Here is a 20,094-nt window from a genome sequence, read left to right as displayed (position 1 = left end):
AACAATGTCATAACTATAGACTGGAAGGCTATTTCAAGATATCAAAACCACTTCTATTTACTGATTGAAGAAAGAGCCCACATTGTTGCAGACTGTACCACAAAATAATTGACTGTAACAGGAGTTCTGGATCCCAAGCCAAAAATGAGGGCACATAATCGACGTCAAGGTCAATTATCTGAAAGTGAAGTACCCAACAAAAGGAGACTATTGTGATTCGAGAAATAAGCAGAACATTGTGAATTTGGAAAGGCTGGCACTGGAGACAGCTTTTAGACTCTTTTTAAATCACCAGAAACATTGTGTTGGAGCACTGAGCATCACAGATTAATTCATAAAAAAAAAAAAAGAAACAGGAGTGAGAAATCAGTTACGGTGCAGTTGTTTCACTGGACTTTTGTTACCTTTAGCCTGTAGATGTTTCATAGTGCTGCTTTCTCTGCTGAACACAAGAGGAAATACCGCTAAAAACACACACAATGTTCTTAAAACTGTGCCAGGATCTTTTTGGGCCATACATTTTGAGTTATAAATCTACCCAGTCTATCTATGCACTACTTGAAAGACTCTTTCTAAAACTTTTTTTTTTTTAAATGTATATACTTCTCTGTATAACAAAATTCCTAGTAGCTTCATACCTTGATATCTCATTAATTTCTGTGTGTTCCTCATGCAACTGCTATTACTCCTCTCACTTTTCCCCCTTCTCCTGACTCCTTATTCTACACAGGAATAATCCTTTGTGTTTCTCTCTTTGTTCTTTTTTTAATTTAGGAAATGATGCTGGAGTCATTACTAACCCGGAATTGATTAGCTTACTAAAAACTCACAAAAGACATGATTCAAACGTTTCAGGCTAATGGGAAACAACTTCTTTTGACTTTAAAGAATTCCACAATCCGTCTCATAATCAGCATTCAGTGGCAAGCTGATAGCTCCATATTCCATCTTATGTTTTTAATAAGGTCTTACTGGTTCAAGCCCTTTCCTGCTAAATAACACTAGTCAGTGACTTAAATAGATAAGTCTATTTGGTTTCAAACAGCATGCTCCATCTTGGAAAACAATTACAACAATTGTACTCACCCTACGGTAAAAAACTGCCTCATCTCCTGTCTTCGAGACCTCATCAGCTGCTTGTATTCACCAATACGCAGTTTCTTCCCATCCACAATGCAGGTACGTTTTGGTCGAGGCTTGTATTTGTAATTAGGGTACTTTTCTAGGTGGATTTTACTTAGTCGTGCCTGCTCTTCGTAATAAGGTTGTTTCTCCTGATTTGACATGGACTTCCAGCGAGATCCTATGGACACAAAATGTTAGTGAGTGCTCAAGTAAAGCAGGTTTAGCTGTGCACATACACAATTCCACGTGCCTTCTCACCATGATAAATTTTAATTAAGTTCGTTAAGTAAACTGATTTAAATTTACATCAGTCTGCACATATATTGGCTTGCACAACCTGAGACACTTTAAAAGAACCCTGACTTTCAGATATTGCTGCAGACCAAGCATATGTAAATCTCTACTAAATAGGGTGCACGTAAAATCAATAGTTAAGTCTCAAAATCTCAGCCTCGTGCTGCAAAACAGACTACTTAATTTTTTACAACAAAAGCATTAATCTGTGAGTAATTCCATACCTCTGTAATACCATGCACAGTATGGTGGTTAAGGAAAGTCTGCAGCCATACTTTCACTGTTAAAAGCCTAACACACTGCCTAGGGACACAGGTTTCTTTGATATTTTTATGAGAATTTGGTTTATACACTCCTGCTAATAGATATTAATAGCTTGCTATGTAGCAGGAAAAAACTATCAAACCTTATAGATTCAGCAAAATTCTGAACAATCCCTTGCTGTCTGGGCATCCTAAATTTACTGAACTTCTGACATAAGCTTGCCTATTTTAAATTCTATTATGCATATTATTTTCTGGCCAGTTGTAATAAGCACACAGAACTGAATCAAGAAAGTTACATTTCACAAACTCACATTGGAAAGGTAAAAAGTAAAACAGAAAGCACACTGTAACTATATATACCACTTCAGGTACTGTAAACTCTCATTGAAAGCTGCACCAATAAAAAAGTTTAAAAATTAGCACAGTGTACACAGGAAGAGGCAAAAGTATTCAGATCTCTTGTATTGTTTGTAAGAAGCTATCTAAACACTTGAAAAGAGACAGGAATAAGAAATGCAGAAAATAGCTTTTTGGTATCTTTTAAATGAATAAAATGATTACAGCTGTGGTAAACGTGGGTGGAAGCTATTCTTTTACCAACATTTTTCATACATCAACAAATGGAAAAATTGTATAAATATTATCTGAAGCCAGCAATATTCTGTGTCAGTTCTAATATTTCAGTTTCTTTTCTCATTGTCCTGGAAAAGTTGCACAGATATTATATGGACATAGACTTATTTGTGGCAGAGCAGATACTGACAGGTTAATTCCATGGTTAACAAACACTCAATTCCTGGCACTTCTGAAATATTTATGCTGGAAGTTTACATTTTAATGAATACAGTTACTATGCTCCTAATAGGTTTTTTCACAGAATGCACACAAATAATATAGATTCCCTACAGCTGCCAACACTGAAACAGTGAAGGTTTTATACAAAACTGAAAGGCTATTCATATAACTCACTTATATGGTAGACAAAAATATGAGAACTACTAAGAAAGATTTTGGAAGTTTTAGGACAAAGTAACATTTATTTCTATGTATTCTTGCCTCTGATTGAACTAACATGCAACAAACTTTGTATTTGAACTCAGAGTTTACAATAAAATGATTACAGAGGAAAATTGATTTTTACTTTTATTTATTATGAGCTACATTTGGAATCTGTCTTTCACTTCAAAGACTCAAAAAGCAAATATAGGTTTTAACATTTCACCACTCATTCTCACGTATGTTTCTAATTCTCTGGAGGGATCTTAAAAAGCAAATCAAAATTTCTCAAAAATGAGTCCATTTATTTGCACAGTGGCAAAATAAAACCCATGGAATATTCCCCAATTCTCCCAGTCTGTACAAATTAAATATTAACTACAGTGTCTTTTACCTAAGCAATATTTTAATTGCATGCTTCTAGTGGTTAGCTTTTTGAACATTGCAATGTTTTGAACCAAACATTATTTTGGATGTGAGGTTTGCATGTACCAGTCTTTTGAACTGTGCCAGGTTTCTTTCTTGACGTTGCACTGTCTGACATAAACCTCTGATTTTGACTTTGTACTTTTTTAACTTTACCCCGGTATTTACTCTAGCAAGTCCCATTTTGCATTCAGGTTTGTAGTTCAAGTGCATTCTAACGGGATCTTGCAGTTATTGTGACTTTATAGGGACACACCCTTGCAACAGATTTCACAAAACATTCCTTTTCAATGCTACTAAGATTTAAAGCATGTTGTGATTGCTGTTGAAAATAAAAAGTATTAGGGAAGGGGCAGAAAGGGAAAAGAAAGGGAATGAAAATGAAAACAAGCCATGAATCTTCATTTGCATAAGTTTCAATAATTCTAATTTTGGTGAACATCTCCCAGAAAAAGATACGTGCTAAAATTAGAGAAGACCATAGAACTGTAGAATGGTTTGGGTTGGAAGGGACCATAGAGACCATACAGTTCCATCCCCCTGCCGTGGGCAGGGACACCATTCACCAGGTTGCTCAGAGCTCCATCCAACATGGCCTTGAACTCTTCCAGGGATGGGGCATCCACAGCCTCTCAGGCAGCCTGTTCCAGTGCCTCAACACCCTCCAAGTAAAGAATTTCTTCCTAATATCCAACCTAAACCTGCCAACACAACTTGCTGCCCATTGCCTCGCACTTACCTAGGATTTTGCTGATGTTGGAGTTGTGCATGTCGGGGAAGGCCTGGAGGATTTTCCGGCGCTCATCCTTAGCCCAGACCATGAAGGCGTTCATCGGCCGCTTGATGTGGGGCTCGCTGCTGGCACGGCCCCGCGAGTCCCGGTAGACCCGGGCTTCAGCCACCGTGGCCCCTCCTGTTGGCCAACAATAATACTGCTGTAGTTTAGCTGCAGAGCCATTCACTGCTTTACTCCCTGTAACATCAGGGCAGGAGGAAACAAGATGGATGCAAAACATTATTACATGCATTAGGAAAGCGCTTTCAGTGCTGTGCTTATTTTAGCCTCTTTTGCTCTTTCTCTCTCTCTCTCTCCCTGCTGCCAGATCTATGAGAGAAAGAGACCAGTGGTCCCAGTGTAGCTGGCCAGGCTTGCCCATCTGAGATGACCCAACATCATATTGTAGAAAAAAATTGCACTGGTATTTCTCCAATTAAGACATGGTGATTTGATAAAGTTTCCATTTGAGGCTTTACCATAAAATACATTCTCTGAATGCTCAACAAAACTCACACAAAAGTTACATTTGAGAATCCAAACTGATGTAGGCCTGCTGACACAAGCCAATGACAATGCCTTTGCTGCCTGAGCCATGAAGCACGTGCCAAACATTTCATAAAATAAATCACACAGTGCACCAGGTACATGCTGCCATTTTTATGGATTAGATTTTATTTGGAGCTGAACATTTTAAAGTTGCATCTGTTTTAATTGTATTCTAGGTGTGCTTTGGAGCATTTGAGCCACGTATATGTAATAAAACTGTCTGCCTCCAACAGGTACACACGCAGCATGTTGGAACCTCCAGAGTGGGAGACAAGCACTCCAGCTCCATGCCAGCTGTGCCTTGATGTATTCCAGTGTCCTGTCTTTATCTGCCATCAATTCACCTTGCACATGCCAACCCTAACTAGGTTTTTGAATGCATCCAGCCCTGTTTCTTGACCACAAACAGCAAAGCCTCATGGGGGTTCAGAGATCACAGAGCTGAGGTGTAGAACTCATTACTAGGGGATAAACAGATGACCAAGGCATGCCTTTACTGGAAAAACTTCTAAAGTTGTGATGATAAGATATGGATTTAGAGTTATACCTTAGCTATAAAAAAGGCAAAAAGTGTTTACAGTGGGAGAGTGACAATCTTAGACCCTATCAAACTGGCCATATAACTTAATACCTTGAAAAGGCAAGACACCTGATAACAAATTAGTACAGCAATAGGCCTCTTTTTTTGTAAACTATTACAGCTACCAACATGAATTTATTTGTCAAATAATATCAGATTAATTCTTTACAGTACGTAAGACAAAACACTGCACTTTTACTGAATACAGGCACAAGTTTTTAGTTATGCAAAAATCAATTTTCCTAATTCAGAGTGAAAGCATTACATAGGCATACCTTTTTAAAAATTCTATGTAAGAAACACATTTGCATGAAAAAGGGGCCCTAAAGTAGAGGATGCATAACTAACACACTACCTTTTTGCCACCAGGTCCACAGTACATTAATTTCATTTAAAACGCACTGACCATACAGGATAAATTGATTTTGCTTTATATGGTGTTGACAGCCATGTTTATTGTGCAGTGAAATGTAGTGTAGTTTCAAGCTGACTATATCCATCAACACAGGGCAATATGCTGACTACTGGGCCAGATGAAGTCATACATTACCCTGAGAGCAAAACACTCATTCGCATACAGCAGTGTCTTCTTCTGAGGATCACCCTGGTAATTTATGATGCCTCCCATGCCATTACTTTACAACTGACACCAATTTGGCAATTTGTATACTAACATGCATGCACATAAAAGAAGACAGGTTTGTGGCAAATGTGAGCTGCGAAGCTGTTTTAGCACTGTTCTAAGTTAAGCACCATGCCACAGGTGCTCTGCATTTACAGGAGGCTGCAGTCAGCTTTTTGGTGCAAAAGGGAAGAGCAGTTTTGCAGGTAAGACCAGTTGAGGGGGGTGAATGGTTAATGAGGCTCTGTTCATTGTTACCAAAAGCCTCGGACCACAAACATATCAAAGATACCATATTTTTTAGAGAGGATGTATTTATTTAGAAACTGAAATAAGTTGCAAATATAGTAAGTCAACGCTGAAATACCTATTGAGACAAAGAACTATATAATTTGAGAAAAGTCCAACATAGCATGTAACAGTTGTTCTACCCTTTAAGATATTGTAATAAAAATATATTACTAGCATGTGAGCAATTAGGAAGGTGGTGACAAAAATTAAATTATTATTTATGCAAATGTTATAATTTGTTATTGAGCTGCTCTACTCACAGCACGGGAAAGACATATTTGAATCCATAGGGTGTTTTTCCATCTTTTACTTTCCCAAAGGTACTTATTCACTACAGCTATGGAAGAGTTTGTCTTTAGCACTTTCTAACACAATTTTGTACTTTTCAATCCTAATGCAGGTAAAGAGTAGTTTTACTGGGAGCAAGATTATAGGTGGCTTTCTAATTTGGATGTAATCTAGACAGAATGAAAATAAAACAAATTAAAATGAAAGGCAAAAAAAAAAAAGGCAGAAAACCACCATAAATTATCTGTTTTCATAGAAAAAGTTATGTTACAAAACAATTCTTACTTGGAGTAATAAATTAAAATCATGTCAAGAAGGTCAAATCTGGCTGCATCTGCTTTATACAAGTCCTTACTTGAAGGACTTGAAAAAGCAGCCAAAGAGTTGATGTTCTTTGAGCTTGATCTCTGGGGAAATATTTGCAAGCTGGCCTATAGGCCATCACAAAAGCATTTGCAAAATGAATTTCTGCAAATAACTAAAGCAATATAATTTTCATGCTCTTCTGTCTCAGAACCACAGAATTATATTCAGCATATAAAGCATTAAAATAAAACAGTTCTTGTAGCATGGGATTCTATGGGGGAAGTCAGAAGGTCTAAGTACCTTTTTAGATTAGAAATGAGGTGCTACTGATACAAATACACATAGGCCCAGTGAGGTTTTACAAGTTGAAACACATAGGAACAAGCTTTCAAGCTGGTTGCTCTTAGGTACTTCAGCCTGTCAAGCAGATATTTTTACTTTATTGTGCCCTATAAAAACAATTTCAGCAGATTTAAAAAGTATGGAGTTTTTTCCTATTGTGATAATTAGCACTAATGGAGGCTCAAAGAGACACTTGAATTTTTAAAGAAAATATATACGCAAGTGCAAAGAAATAGGTGCTTTGAATCTTCCTGAAAATATTTTCAGGAAATTCTAATAACTAATGAACCTAAAATAACAGATGAAATGGAAATGTACTACTAGTGAAGGGAAAGACAAAAGAAGGAATTGGTAATTGTCTCTCTACAGCTACTAATGCTCTATTTGCCAGTTACTGTTCATACTGCCATCACAGGAGGAGGGATCAGAATTAAGAGCCCAGTCAGAATTTATAATTCTTGCAAAAGCAGTATAGTTTGGCTGCCCTAGTGGCTTAGTTGGCAAAGAACTCTATATTTTGGTCTAAAGACAGGGGCTGTCCTCAAAGTGACACTTTTAGCTTCTGGAAGTGCTCACTGCCTTACTTCCTAGATCCTTTGCATTTGCACAACTTGTCATAACTTTGATGATTTAAAACTAAAATCAGATTAAAGAAGAGTGATCTTTTTTGTGGATATATGGCAGGCAACCCCTCTGTGAAAGCTGGATTCCATACTGCTCTAGGGGCAATACTGAGGCAAAGAAAATGCCACAGACTAAATCCAAAAATGCTGCACCTTCATGAAAATAATTTCCAACAATATTTTCATTTCTAAAGGGCTCTCTAGTCAGAGAATATTAGAAAGATAAAAGAATCTGATCATCAAGAAAGATAAACATCCTCATGTGAAATAAATGTTAAGAAACATAAAATAATATTTGTTACATTATTTATTTATTCCTGCCTTTATCTGAGTTTCTTACATTTACTAATGAATTTTTTTTAGGACAGGCATCATTCCTTATGCATGCTTCCTGAAACCTTGGCCACATCAGGGTTAATCCTACTGTCTTTACTGGGATGTGGGTTTACCTTCCATTTTGCACATCGTCTACAAAAAAAACTTGAGATTGGGCCTTTCCATGTTACCAGAAAACAAACAATAATAGATGTGATAGAAAGGAGAAAAAAAAAGGCTGAGAAAAAGATGAGGAAAAGAGGGAAGAGAAGTGAGAGCAAAAAGAAAGTGATTTTTATCAGTCACCCTGTTATTCCTTAATTACTCTTCACAGTATGGCCATTGATTCATGTTTGAAGTCATACATTTCCCCTGACTTCCCCCAGATAATGGATCTGGCTAATCTAGAGTATGTACTGCAGATCATCTTCCATGGACACACACCAAGACAGGATACATAGAAATAAAGATAATCTTTTTAGGTTCCTGGTATGAAAATGACTGGTTAGTAGTAAAGCTCCTATCATCAGTTATTCATTAAGCTGAGGTGACATTATTTGCCTAGTTTGAAAAAAGACTGATTGTGACCTCCAAAATATCTGGCCCTGTCTGTGCTAATACAGCTAGCACTGCAGTGACCAGAACCTGACAAACATGCAAACAGAAGTCACTCTTTTACTGCAAGAGATGGGTTACTCATAAATATGGACATGCCATAAAAACAGGGAGAATGAAAAACCAGCTTAGTAGTGCCCTGTGCTGCTCTTAACCTGTGTACAGACAAATGCAGCCTTTGTGAAACATATAGCAGTAGTTAAAATCAAACAGAAAAAGACAAATATGGAATGAACAGAATGGAAAAAGCAGCTTTGGCAAGCTTAGAGCACAAGAGTTGTCATTTAATTAATATTTTGGGTTTTCAATTTTAGAGAAAGTTACAAGAATTTCTGCTACTTCACTGTAATCTAAGCGACATGCAGCAGTTGCACAATAACATATATCTGTTTTTCCCCTTGCCTGCCTCTTATTTCTTCATCCCCAACGCCATTCAGATTTTCTCATTCTTTACTGGCATGTCTTGTAATCACTGGCAAAATACCCACTTGGAAACATGGCAAGGTTTGGAACAGGGGTGACACAAATGCTCTGCTTGTCAGGCAGCTTTTGTTCCAAATACTAAACAAATATTATTCAGCTGCAATTTGAGCATTGAACATTTCTCACAAGCTGCGTGTCAGTGAATGAATGGGGAGAAAAACTAGGAAAGCCACAAGCAATTCATTAAATACTGCCCTATTTAAATGGCCTCTAAATTTTTTCACCTGCAAGGGTTCTCAAATGCACTAATACTAAAAGGTGAGAATATACTCTAGCACAGGTTAGCTACATCCAAGCAGCACTTCCTTATGATAAGACTTCCCTTTTCCCTGCTAAGAGACTCCATTCTCTTTAAAACATCAACAAGAACCAACTGGGAATTCCCTAAGGTCAGCTCTGAGGAAACATAAACCTCTAATTCAATAACTCCGCTACTGCACTGAAAAAGGCCTTATTATTGCAACATCCATATGGAGTCAATTGGACATTAATGACTAATCAATCCCTCCCCTTTCTATTCTACTTATAGTGTCACAAGCCATGTTTAGATTAGCCCATTTCCTGCTTAGGATCGCTCAAGATGTCTTTTGTTCTTTCAGGGCTGGCCTGATGGAGGCAGCTTAAACAAACACACGACCCAAGTGGTGCAGGAGTTATAAACTGCCATATGTGAATGAACAAAGGGGCCATACTAAAGCCTTTTGTGGTATTTGTTAATGTTTTTCATCTGAGTTTAAAAAGACCTAATGACTTTGTGGTGAGCTGATGCATGTGGCTCGTGGCTTTGCAAAATGAAGGAAATTCTAGCCAGTTACATATCAGCATATATTTTCCAGAGTGCCTTGTTTTCAGTTTTGGTGGCAGCAAGTTTACTTTTTTAGTACATTTGTTTTACATATGCAAGCAAAATACTTAATCTCAATTAAAACACAGCACCAGTTTTCACAGCCATACTCACAACCTGCATATACATCTTTCCCCATTTGAAAGTCTAAAGCTAAAATTAACAGTGGAATATCTGCTGCGTGTGAAATCAAAGCAACTGTTCTCAGCTCCACCAGTTCGTTCTCCAGTGTTTAAAGCTGAATTGTTACCAGTGCCCTAATAAATACCAAAACAATAATTCTAAATAAGCTGCTAACGCATCCACGCTTCACAGCCAGCCCTGCCCAAATCTGTGCTCTATAAATGAATTAAAACCTTAAAACCGTTAAATGCAGCTACTTGCTTGATGGCTTACAAAAACAGTTTGGATTTCTTGACCACATTCTATGGCAAAGCTAATCCGCATGGAAACTTGGCATGGACTATAGCTAAAACAATAAAATAATGCTTCAAATTACATGGGATATTAACTAAATTAATTAGGGCTTGAGGCCTGACTTTAGCTCCTGGTGGCTGACATAGTCACACGTGTGCTCTAACATAAGAGTTACTCTGTGAAGATCCATGAAACATCTATAGAGAAACTGGGATGAAGAAGCAGCCTCTACTATAAATTTGGGGAGGTGTTTAAGTGCCATCATATTTTTCAATCATGTGCCACTTGCAGACTTCAAGACCCTTCACAGATAATTAATTAAATGCTAACAACCCCATTCTGACATTAATGTTATTGATAGAAAAGAAATATTAATCACATTTAAGTTGAAAGGTTTTCAGCCTAAGTAACGATGCCATAAGTAAGGGATTGCCAATCATCTGATCTAACAACAATCTACATTATTCAATCCACAAACATTGTTGCTGTTTCCCATTGATATTTTATTTCATACTCAGTTGAGGAAAATAGAGGCCCACAGAAAGGAAAATCATGGATAAAACAGCCCATTTCAAGAGACAAAATACTAAAAACTATTGTTAGGTATTTGACAAGATCTATGGATTTTATTTGATGTTTCAGAAAAAAAACCAGCTGGTCTACCAGCTAAGTAATTATTGTTACTATATTAATCATATTCAAAGTCAAAGCAATACAAAGAAGAACACACTAATCTATTTAATATAAAAATGTTTCCATAAAAGTATCAGCCTTACTGCCAGTGTAGCTGTTATTCACATCATTTCAAATTTCTCATGACATGAGTGTCACCTAGAACATCAAGAAAACACATTAATTTAAAACACAGGGGCTAATTCTGCAGTCTTCAGTCATCCCTAAAAGCTTTTTTGTTGAAAAAGTCCTGTTTGAACAAGGGCCATAGTGATCCATTCATACTTCAGTCAATGCTTTGTTTTGTTTTAAGATGGAGAAATGACAGATGGGAATTAAGGACAGAGAAAGAAGGCAGTCTGACTTCATATTTGATGGATGCATTGTTCAAGGTGTGGCTGAACACTGTTCATTGCTTGCTCACATGTTCTTTACCAAAACAATGATTTTCAAAAGCTTAAGTACAATGTAGTTTGTAAAAGGGAATTATGTTTAACAATGGGAGAGTCTTTTACAAAACCACCTCTCTCAAATTACATGTTATTAAGAAATGCAGAATACTCAGCAATAGATTTTAAAATGTGTTGCAGCCACTGCTTTAGTGACCCATTTCCTGCATTCAATCTTCAATAATTTGTCACTTTCTGAACAATGCAACATAATTCTTTATATCAATATAACTAATTCCTTCCATCCAGTGCTAGCAGTTTTCACTTGTCATATCAGTAACTAGCAAGGAGCCAGGGCTAGGATATGTCTATGCCATCTCTTCTTGCCTTTCACATGGGGTAGTGATATTACAACAACTATAATGTAATTAGTAAACAATATAACATGAAGAGAAAGAAGCAAAACCAACATGTTAACAGGAGCTGTTCTTCAGGCTAATTTTTCAAGTAAGGTACCCCTGGGCATTTGGGATTTGTGAGCAAAACCAGGAAGATGTTTTTACAAATATGGTAATGGCATGTCTCAATATGTGACCACATTTACCTGATAAAAAATATAGTGTTTACCATGCAATAGAGGCTTACATCAAAATTTACAAAGCATTCCTTTTTTTTAATTCCTGTGAAACCACCCCTGCCAAATTGAAAACACAATCATTTATTATTTGCAGAATTTATGAAGATGCTGCAACGCTCACACTACACACTCTTTGGACCACTGATCCTGTGAAATTAAATCAAAGTACAAATTAAGGAAATATTTTCCCCTTGCTACCAAAGTTTTCAGTAGGCACTTGCTTAGACACTTTGCATATGTACATGGAAGAAAGGGAAATGATCCTAAACACTTTTCTATTTCTGAGATACTGAGGCTCCTGAAGGAGAAAACAGTTTTAGACTAAGAAAAATAGACAGTTGTACACAGAGGGATTGTTTGAGTCTGTACCAATTGCTTGTGCTTAGCTAGAATATATGATGTTCTTTCCTTAGTGTATTCATATTTCTGCTCCACTCCCTGTGCTCAAGGATTTAAGGAAGAAGGGCAGGATTCCTCCATCCTTCACTCAGTATAATATAATGGTGGCTTTCTCCATCAACTGAAAATTCAATTTTGCCTGGAAATTTTACACTATTTTATGGAGCTTCAAGCTTCTTTTGTCATATTGGAGCACTACCAAGAAACCCTGAGAGAATCAGGACCACAGGGTGTTTTACACCTGATGGCTATACATGAGTGTGAAGAAATGTTTTAAACCACAGAATTGCTATATTTAATTTTTCAGTCAGTCCACCTAAAAATAGCTATGCATACTGACTGATGCTTTCAGCATTTGTGACAATAATTTTCTCATAGGTGAAGATTTTCTGTGTAGAACTGCAGCCCACAGCTGCTTTTTACAGCCACCTTCTAAATTCCTGAAAATAATGTTTTATTATATAATGGAAATTGTGAAAAGCTCTTAGTTATAACTGTGCTAATAGGTGCACCTATGTAAAACTCAGGACATTGTAAAAGTGGTCTATTGTACAACATCAAAAATCTTAAGTGTAATTTTTTTTAAAAATGATACTATTCTATAAGAATCAATTACTGTAGCTTGGAAATGTCAGACAAGAAAGTCTCATATTTAGCACTAGAAAAAAAAACTAAGGCAGCTGAAAATCAAAAGTTAACAGTTGTGGAGGATACCCAGATTTGTTATTCTGAAAATGAGAAACATACTATATGTTAAATATTAGTGTCTTGAGAGGATTAAATTTCAATGCTATGGAAAGATCAGTCCACACACTCCTAGCACAGGTTTTTCAGTTCCCCCTCTAAAATATTATGGGGATGCTGGGAACAATGAGATGCACTGACTGTTTGCCATCAGAAAAGTGATGGGGTGGTTCTTAAAGACATCTTGTTCCTATCCCATCTGCAGGTGTTGAGTTACTCCAGGGCTGAAGCACCAAATCTCATCCAACACAACTGAAATACCACGCCTAAGTACTTCATCCCAGATTCCTATCTGTTATGAGTTACTCTGGAAAATTTAAGGATATCACTCAAGGATAAAGCACAACCAGATTCATGGATGTTAAAAATGGCAACTACAATTAATGAAGGCCACATTTTAGCATCTGGGTTTATTAATAAAGTAAGTAATTTTATCTTTAAAGATACAATTATTGGATTTGGGTTGTTTTGGGTTTTTTGTTTGGTTGTTGTTTCTTGTTTTGTTTTGTTTTGTTTTGGGACGATGTTTTTGCAATCAAAGGTCTATTACAAGAATTCAGGGCAATAAAAATTCCAGTACTTAAGCTTACTCTCTGGATACATTTCTTTGTTTTCAGTCAGCTTTCACTGTTTTCTGATTTTCATCTTTCTCCTCTCAACTGCCATAGCAACTATTACAAATATTTATGCGCGACAAATTCTGGCGTGGAGAGGAATTATTTCCTCTGGTATTTACGAAGCACTGTCACAAAAGTAGGTGATGCTTTACCCTGCCTGTGCTACCTGCTGTTTACACTTCTGCACAGAAGGGTGTTAAATAAGTTACCTCACAGGTTTGGATCGTCCTGACAGCCTGCCAAGGTTGATCTGCCTGTAAATGTATGGTTCCCTTTCACCTGCCTCTTCAGCTGCTCAAAGCCAACCTTTTTTGAAGTAGAGAAGAAACCCTCACCCTTTTGTATAAGCAATTATTTGCTGTTGGGTGTGTATGAGGTTGTTGAAGCTTTGAGCATATGGTAGAGGTGCTCCTTTAATAATCCACCTAATAGGTGTGCAAAACCCGGGCACTGGGCATGATGTCGGCTCTCTTGCCAGGCAGGGAGGAAATGACACTTTGACTGATAGAAATTGGTGGCAGTTTTTCCTCAGCCTTAGAAATCAGCCTAATGTTTCCCTTGTATCTCAGTTTTCTCATGTTTCTCCCATGTTACTTCCTCCCTGTCCTTCCTCACTTAAATCATTCCTCTACTTCACAAGATTCCACACTCACTGCTGCTGATGCAATTACATCTACTCTTTTTTTATCAGGTTCTGGCAACTGGTTAAGAATTTGATGATGCCTAACACCATTTCATTCTCTACCATTTAATTTCCCTTGCTTTTGGACAAGTAGAATCTCACATTTTGCTACAACATTCCTTGCACCATGGCTAGCTCAAGTCAATTATGAATGGGAAGAGCTAATTTCCTGCACAGGAAAAGACAGACTGTTGACTGTTAACTGCAGGGAATCTTGGGCTATTCATTGTCTTTGTATGTTGGACAACAAACCCATCACCTGAAATGCTGCAGAATTGGGTTCTTAAGCTTACTGATGAACTGGAATATGTTCTTCTGAAAGATGAAGTCAGCTTGTTCTCCTCCGAGCCTGGATTGAGGTCCAAAATCAGGCTCAGAACAAAAACTGAACTAGAATTAATAACATTAAGATAGGCCTTACTACTGGAACCAGTCAATTACCAATTGTTATCCAGCTTGCAAGTTTAGTTTACTTGGAGCATGGTTCAAAGATACCAAGAACACACAGATAAAGCTTAAATCTGTGTAATCTCAAGCCATGATTTGATATGTAGAAACCTACAGTCTTTAACCCAAGGAATTTACAAGTTGAAGTAAGATACAGTGAGCACTGCAAGGGAGGACACAGGCACTAAGGACTCAGACACTAAATCAATGAATTTAAGGAGACGGGCTGATGCCAATCCCATGCTGAGGACTCTAAGAACTGACTTTACAGCTAGTTTTCATAGCAGAAGTTATCTTCTGTGAGACTTAGAAAAGTCTCATTAGTCTAATACAAGGACAGATAAATACACAGATAAAGGCAAAATAGAGAGACAGATCTCACCATATTATTTAAAACTGTTTCTATTTAAACTGGCAGACATGTACCTACCTCTCAGGTATGTGCTTAGCTGCTAGAATATTCACTGGTAGAATAGTATCAAAGAAAGAAGCAGCAAGTGCTAAACACAAGGTTTACAGAATCAAGAAAACTACAGTGTGAAAAATGTGAATGAAAACATCTAAACAGGACACAGAACTCTTATTGTATGTTTTGCCAAATGGCAGACTGTGAGGCCAAATATTTAATTCACAAGACCCTGATTCTAAAATATCAACTTGAATGAACATGGAACTAAATGTAAAGTACTAATAAGGCATTTTCAACTATTTCTATTTGCTTTCTAAAAACTAATTTCATTTTGCAATGCATCTTATTTTCACTAAGGAAAACCAGCTACAGATAAGTTTATTCTCTCTTACAAAATTTCACAGTGAGATAGGAGCAAAACAATAACATTCAGATGTTTTTGCTCTGAGCCTAGGATCCAATCAAGAAAATTACATTTTAATAGATCAAATTCTTTGGTATGAATGAAGATCAGGTCTTGATGGAATTTGAATCCCTGAACACAACAGCTGAAGGAAACCACAATGCAACCTGAGCTAAAGTAAAATCAGTAATTGTCAACAGAAAGGTTAGGTCTATCCTGCAGATTTCTACCTACTAGAAAACAAAATCTTAGCACGCTTCCTACAAATTTCCAAGAATTTGACCACATTCACAAAAACCAGAAGGATCCATTAACATTGATCACATTTTACAATTCAAAAGAAGCAGCATCATCACCCAAAAGTGAGCATCTGTGAAAGGAAAATCTTTTTCTAGAACTCAAACCAAAAAAACTTATAATGCCATCCAATATTCTCAATAACTGAGAACTAGATACTTTAGTATTTAGTATGCTAAATACTTTATTATTACATAGATTTTCTGACCTGAAATCTAAACAGGGCTTACCTATGACTCCTGACTACACTCTACACACTCTGGTCAGCTGATGTATGTCAAGTCATGTTCAAGAGAGGGTTTAGCCACAGCTACATTCAAAGCTGTCTTGATGTTTCCATCCCTGTCTGCTATAATTCAGCACTGACAACCTCAAATGCACAAAATTATGAAGCCACCTACAGAAAGAATTATGCTTCCTTTAAAGTTTTCATGTTTCAGGGGAAAAAAAAATCTTGTTTAGTTCTCTAATTGGCTGTTGTTTATAATTTTGGATACCAGTTACCAAATGTTTATGAGGCTTTCAAATCATGTTTTTAAATTTTGCTAACTACAAATGTATCATGTATTTTAACATGACAACTGGGATTTCAGGTAATGATACAAGTCTAACAGCTGTGGATTATTAATCAATGGTGTCACAGTAAGTGGCAATGTTTTAAATACAGTTTGAGTATGACTTTTAATATAGTTAGCTCAGTCCTGCTGGTGGCTAAGGAAGTGATAGAAATATTGGTTTATGTCATATTTAATATAAAACTCTTGCTAATGATTTTCAAAGCCTCCATTCAGATGACTGTTAGCTCATTATGAGCAACACAAACTTTGAAGACAACTTTGTATCTCTGAAAGTACAACTAGCTATCATTAATTAAATCTTACCATTAATTAATCTTAAAAAGGTTTGCACACACTGGGCAGGGACAATGAGCTAAAAAAATCATTCTATACTCTTTCATATTTGTCTAATTTCTATGTTTAAAGAATTTCAATAGTTATAATTCATGACGCAAAAAAAATACCTGGAGCTTCAGCTTCTGGTCAATGAGCCAGTACCACAAGCACTCCTAAAATTACAGGAAAACATGACTCTGATCATGTCAGACTCAGATCACCACCATATGTTATAGAAAAGATGTAAGGAGTAGAGAGAAATCATTGCTAGATACTGTTACAAAGGCATTCCACAAAACAGAAGTCTGATATGTCTTCTAGCAAATTACATGAACCTTAAATGTTCTGTAAAAACTATGGGAATCAGGAGCACTTCCCAGATCTGGTCTGTCTCAAATGCCTGCTGGGATGGACAGACATGCACCATGTCTCTGCACACTTCTATGGAAATGTAGATGTGCAGGTAGGCAGGGAGTGGAACTGCACAGCCCCTTTGCTCTAGACCACTGGGGGGGATTAGAATACAACCCAAACAGCATTTCCTCCTGTTTACGGGCAGAAGTGGGACTAAATTTGGAATCCTTAGCTCAGGAAAAAATCTGCTACCCCACCCTTACACCTGTCCCCACCACACTTTTAAAAGAACACTCTGCAAATTGTTAATATCTTCCCTAAACATAGTGAATTTCATAATTCTGAAGTCCTAAAATTCTGGTGACAAGAATAAAACCACCTGGCAGATCTAACATCCATCCACTCACTCTGTTACAACTGCACCTGGGCGTCAGAGATCTGGCAGAGATCTGGATGTATTTCTGACAAGAAAAGACAGGGCATCAAAAGTTGGCCATCAATATGTCACTTCAGAAATCTTTATTCCTTGTTTTATATGTGTAAAAGCACACATAAACCACAGAAATATTAGCTAAAGATTTCTACAGCAGTCTGCATTCAAATAGTATCTCAAAAAAAAGGCAAAAAAAAAAGATTTAAAGTAAAAATGACAATACAGAAAGGAAGGTGTGAAACACATGAAGCCTTTGAAGAACATAACTGTGCCTATTAGGAACCTCTGACATTCAGCTGAGATTGTGACTCTGGCAACACAATGACATGCAGCAAGGCATTCTTAGAGGAGGTGAAAGAAGAGAAACAAAGCTGGTGAAAGGTCTGGAGCACAAGTCTGATGAGGAGAGGCTGATGGAGCTGAGGGTGTTTAGCCTGGAGGACAGGAGGCTCAGGAGGACCTTATCACTATCTACAACAACATGAAAGGAGGCTGCAGAGGTGGGGTCAGTATTTTTTTGCAAGGAAGAAGCGATAGGACAAGAGGAAATGGCCTCAAGTCGTGCCAGGGCAGGTTTAGATTTGATATAAAGGAAACATTTCTTCATCAAGAGAGCGGTCATGCATTGGAACATGCTGCCCAGGAAGTGACTGAGTCACCAACCCTTGTAAAGGTATTTAAAAGATGTAGCACTCTGAGACATGGATTCATGGTGAACCTGGCAATGCTAAGTTGGACTTGATGATCCTAAAGGTCTTTTCCAAACTAAATGATACTATGATTCTGAGACAGAGTGAAAATTTAACAAGGTAAAAATCTATTTAAATTTAAGTGAAATGTGCTGCTTTGAGCTTGCTAGCATAAGCAAAATATACTGTTTAGTCTAGTAACTTTGCAACACTAATAAAACTGCCCCAGCTAAAGAGAAAGAATGTGAATTTCTAAGCTAAAGAGATAAGAAATAAGAAAGACTCCTCAGACCTTGAAACAAGGCAAAGTGACCCAAGAGTTCTTTCTGTACTTTCTGACAAAAACTGAGTACAAGTGTAACTAGCTGTAAGTGTAATTCGAAATTGACAGAATGAATATGCATGTACCTATTGTAAAAGTATATACATATGTAAATTAGTTAAAAGTAATAAAAAATGATCAGGAGTCCTCAGGGGCACGCATGTCCTTTGAAAAAGAACGATTCCCAACATGCATCCAGCACTGTAATAAACATATCTTCCCTACAAATCTTTAAAAAAATTATAGGGTTTTGATTTTTCATCCACATTTAATTTCTAAAGAATAAGCTTTCAAGTTTCAGTAACCCAGGGCTAAAGTTTGGAAGCACAAAATAATAGAAACATGTATAAAAAACTGTGACAAACCTAGAAAGATCTGTAATAGTTTCACAATAATTAGAAACTGGGCAGAGTCTGTAGCATGGTACAGGATATCAGAGACCACAGTTTAACTGCTGATATTCCAGCAGCACTGTCTGCAATACACTTCCACTGTAAATTATATTAGGCTAGAAGTGCCATCTCTTAGCCTGCTTGCAAACATAAGGGGCAAAACTCAGGTTATATTTTGAATGTATTTCTCTTCCATCCAGCTAACATCTAAATTCACCTTGTCTACAACGAGAAGGACAAATAAGCAACTCAGTTTAGAACTCCTGCTAATGTTTTTTTCTCAGATCAGCAGGACTATGAACCCAGCATCTCTTTTCCAGAGATACCTCTTGGCTGCTAAACAAATTCTGGAAATCTGAATCCATTCATGAACTCAGATTTCTAATGTGGCAAGGCACCATGCCTCAAAGTGCCCCCTTCAGTAGCTCTAGAAAGACATGCACACTGTCCTTAAACTGGCACACATCACTGCAGCTTGTGTTACACATGGCAAAGCTTCTCTCTGCACTATCCAGTAACAGGGGAGGCTGCCAGTGCCACAAGGGGTATCAAGACACTAAATTAAGGACACTAGGAAGAGAATGGATGAATTGAAGGAAATTAGCTAAACCAACAATGGGGTCAGAGGCCTGATGTCATCTAAACCAGTCACTGTGTATCTGTAAGTATCTCCTTGCAACTTTTCACCCAAACTGACCAAAAAAAAATATTCTTCAACATGCTGAAATACGAAATATTGCTGCTGGATGAATGCTTCTTTATAAATAACTGATTGGTCAAAAAGTGCTTTGGAAAGTCCATGTATCTCCTGATTACTTTTTTCAAAAAAAAAAAATCATTGCAAAACACCCATCTGAAAGTTATTTTCTGCCTACATTTTGTTTGGTTTTTTTCTGCTTACAGATTATACAACAGCGGCCAATCAAATTGTATTAAAGATGAACAAATGAAGTTCATGAATAATAGGTCGCTAAAGTTTACTGGTCATATTCTTTTGATCCAAGGAAAAAAGCAGACTTTGGATTTGTCAGATGTATGGATGTTAATGGAAAAATTCAGAGGTATTTTAACCTTCTTAAGCCATAACTAGAATTTCCCCAGTTTAAAAAGGGCAAAATTATTCTCAAACAGAAGTAAATTGAGGGGGGGAAAATTCTG

The 20,094-nt window shown here is 37.1% G+C and overlaps 1 protein-coding gene across 19 annotated transcripts in view; it reads right to left on the bottom strand.

The window, feature by feature from the left end:
- SOX6 (SRY-box transcription factor 6) overlaps positions 1 to 20,094 on the bottom strand; it is a 370,313-nt gene that overhangs the window by 13,020 nt on the left and 337,199 nt on the right. For 15 of the 19 annotated variants that reach the window (XM_068194094.1, XM_068194092.1, XM_068194095.1 and 12 more), the window contains 2 exons: positions 3,847 to 4,080; positions 1,087 to 1,303 (listed from right to left, as the gene is read on the bottom strand). In XM_068194094.1, coding sequence (XP_068050195.1) covers positions 1,087 to 1,303; positions 3,847 to 4,080 — 451 coding nt within the window. The remainder of the gene's footprint in view (positions 1 to 1,086; positions 1,304 to 3,846; positions 4,081 to 20,094) is intronic. The other 4 variants (XM_068194091.1, XM_068194102.1, XM_068194106.1 and 1 more) reach the window with 1 other exon arrangement.

The sequence above is a fragment of the Anomalospiza imberbis genome, chromosome 6, assembly GCF_031753505.1.
Source record: "Anomalospiza imberbis isolate Cuckoo-Finch-1a 21T00152 chromosome 6, ASM3175350v1, whole genome shotgun sequence".
Taxonomy (NCBI): domain Eukaryota; kingdom Metazoa; phylum Chordata; class Aves; order Passeriformes; family Viduidae; genus Anomalospiza; species Anomalospiza imberbis.
This window is presented reverse-complemented; position numbering and strand designations above follow the sequence as displayed.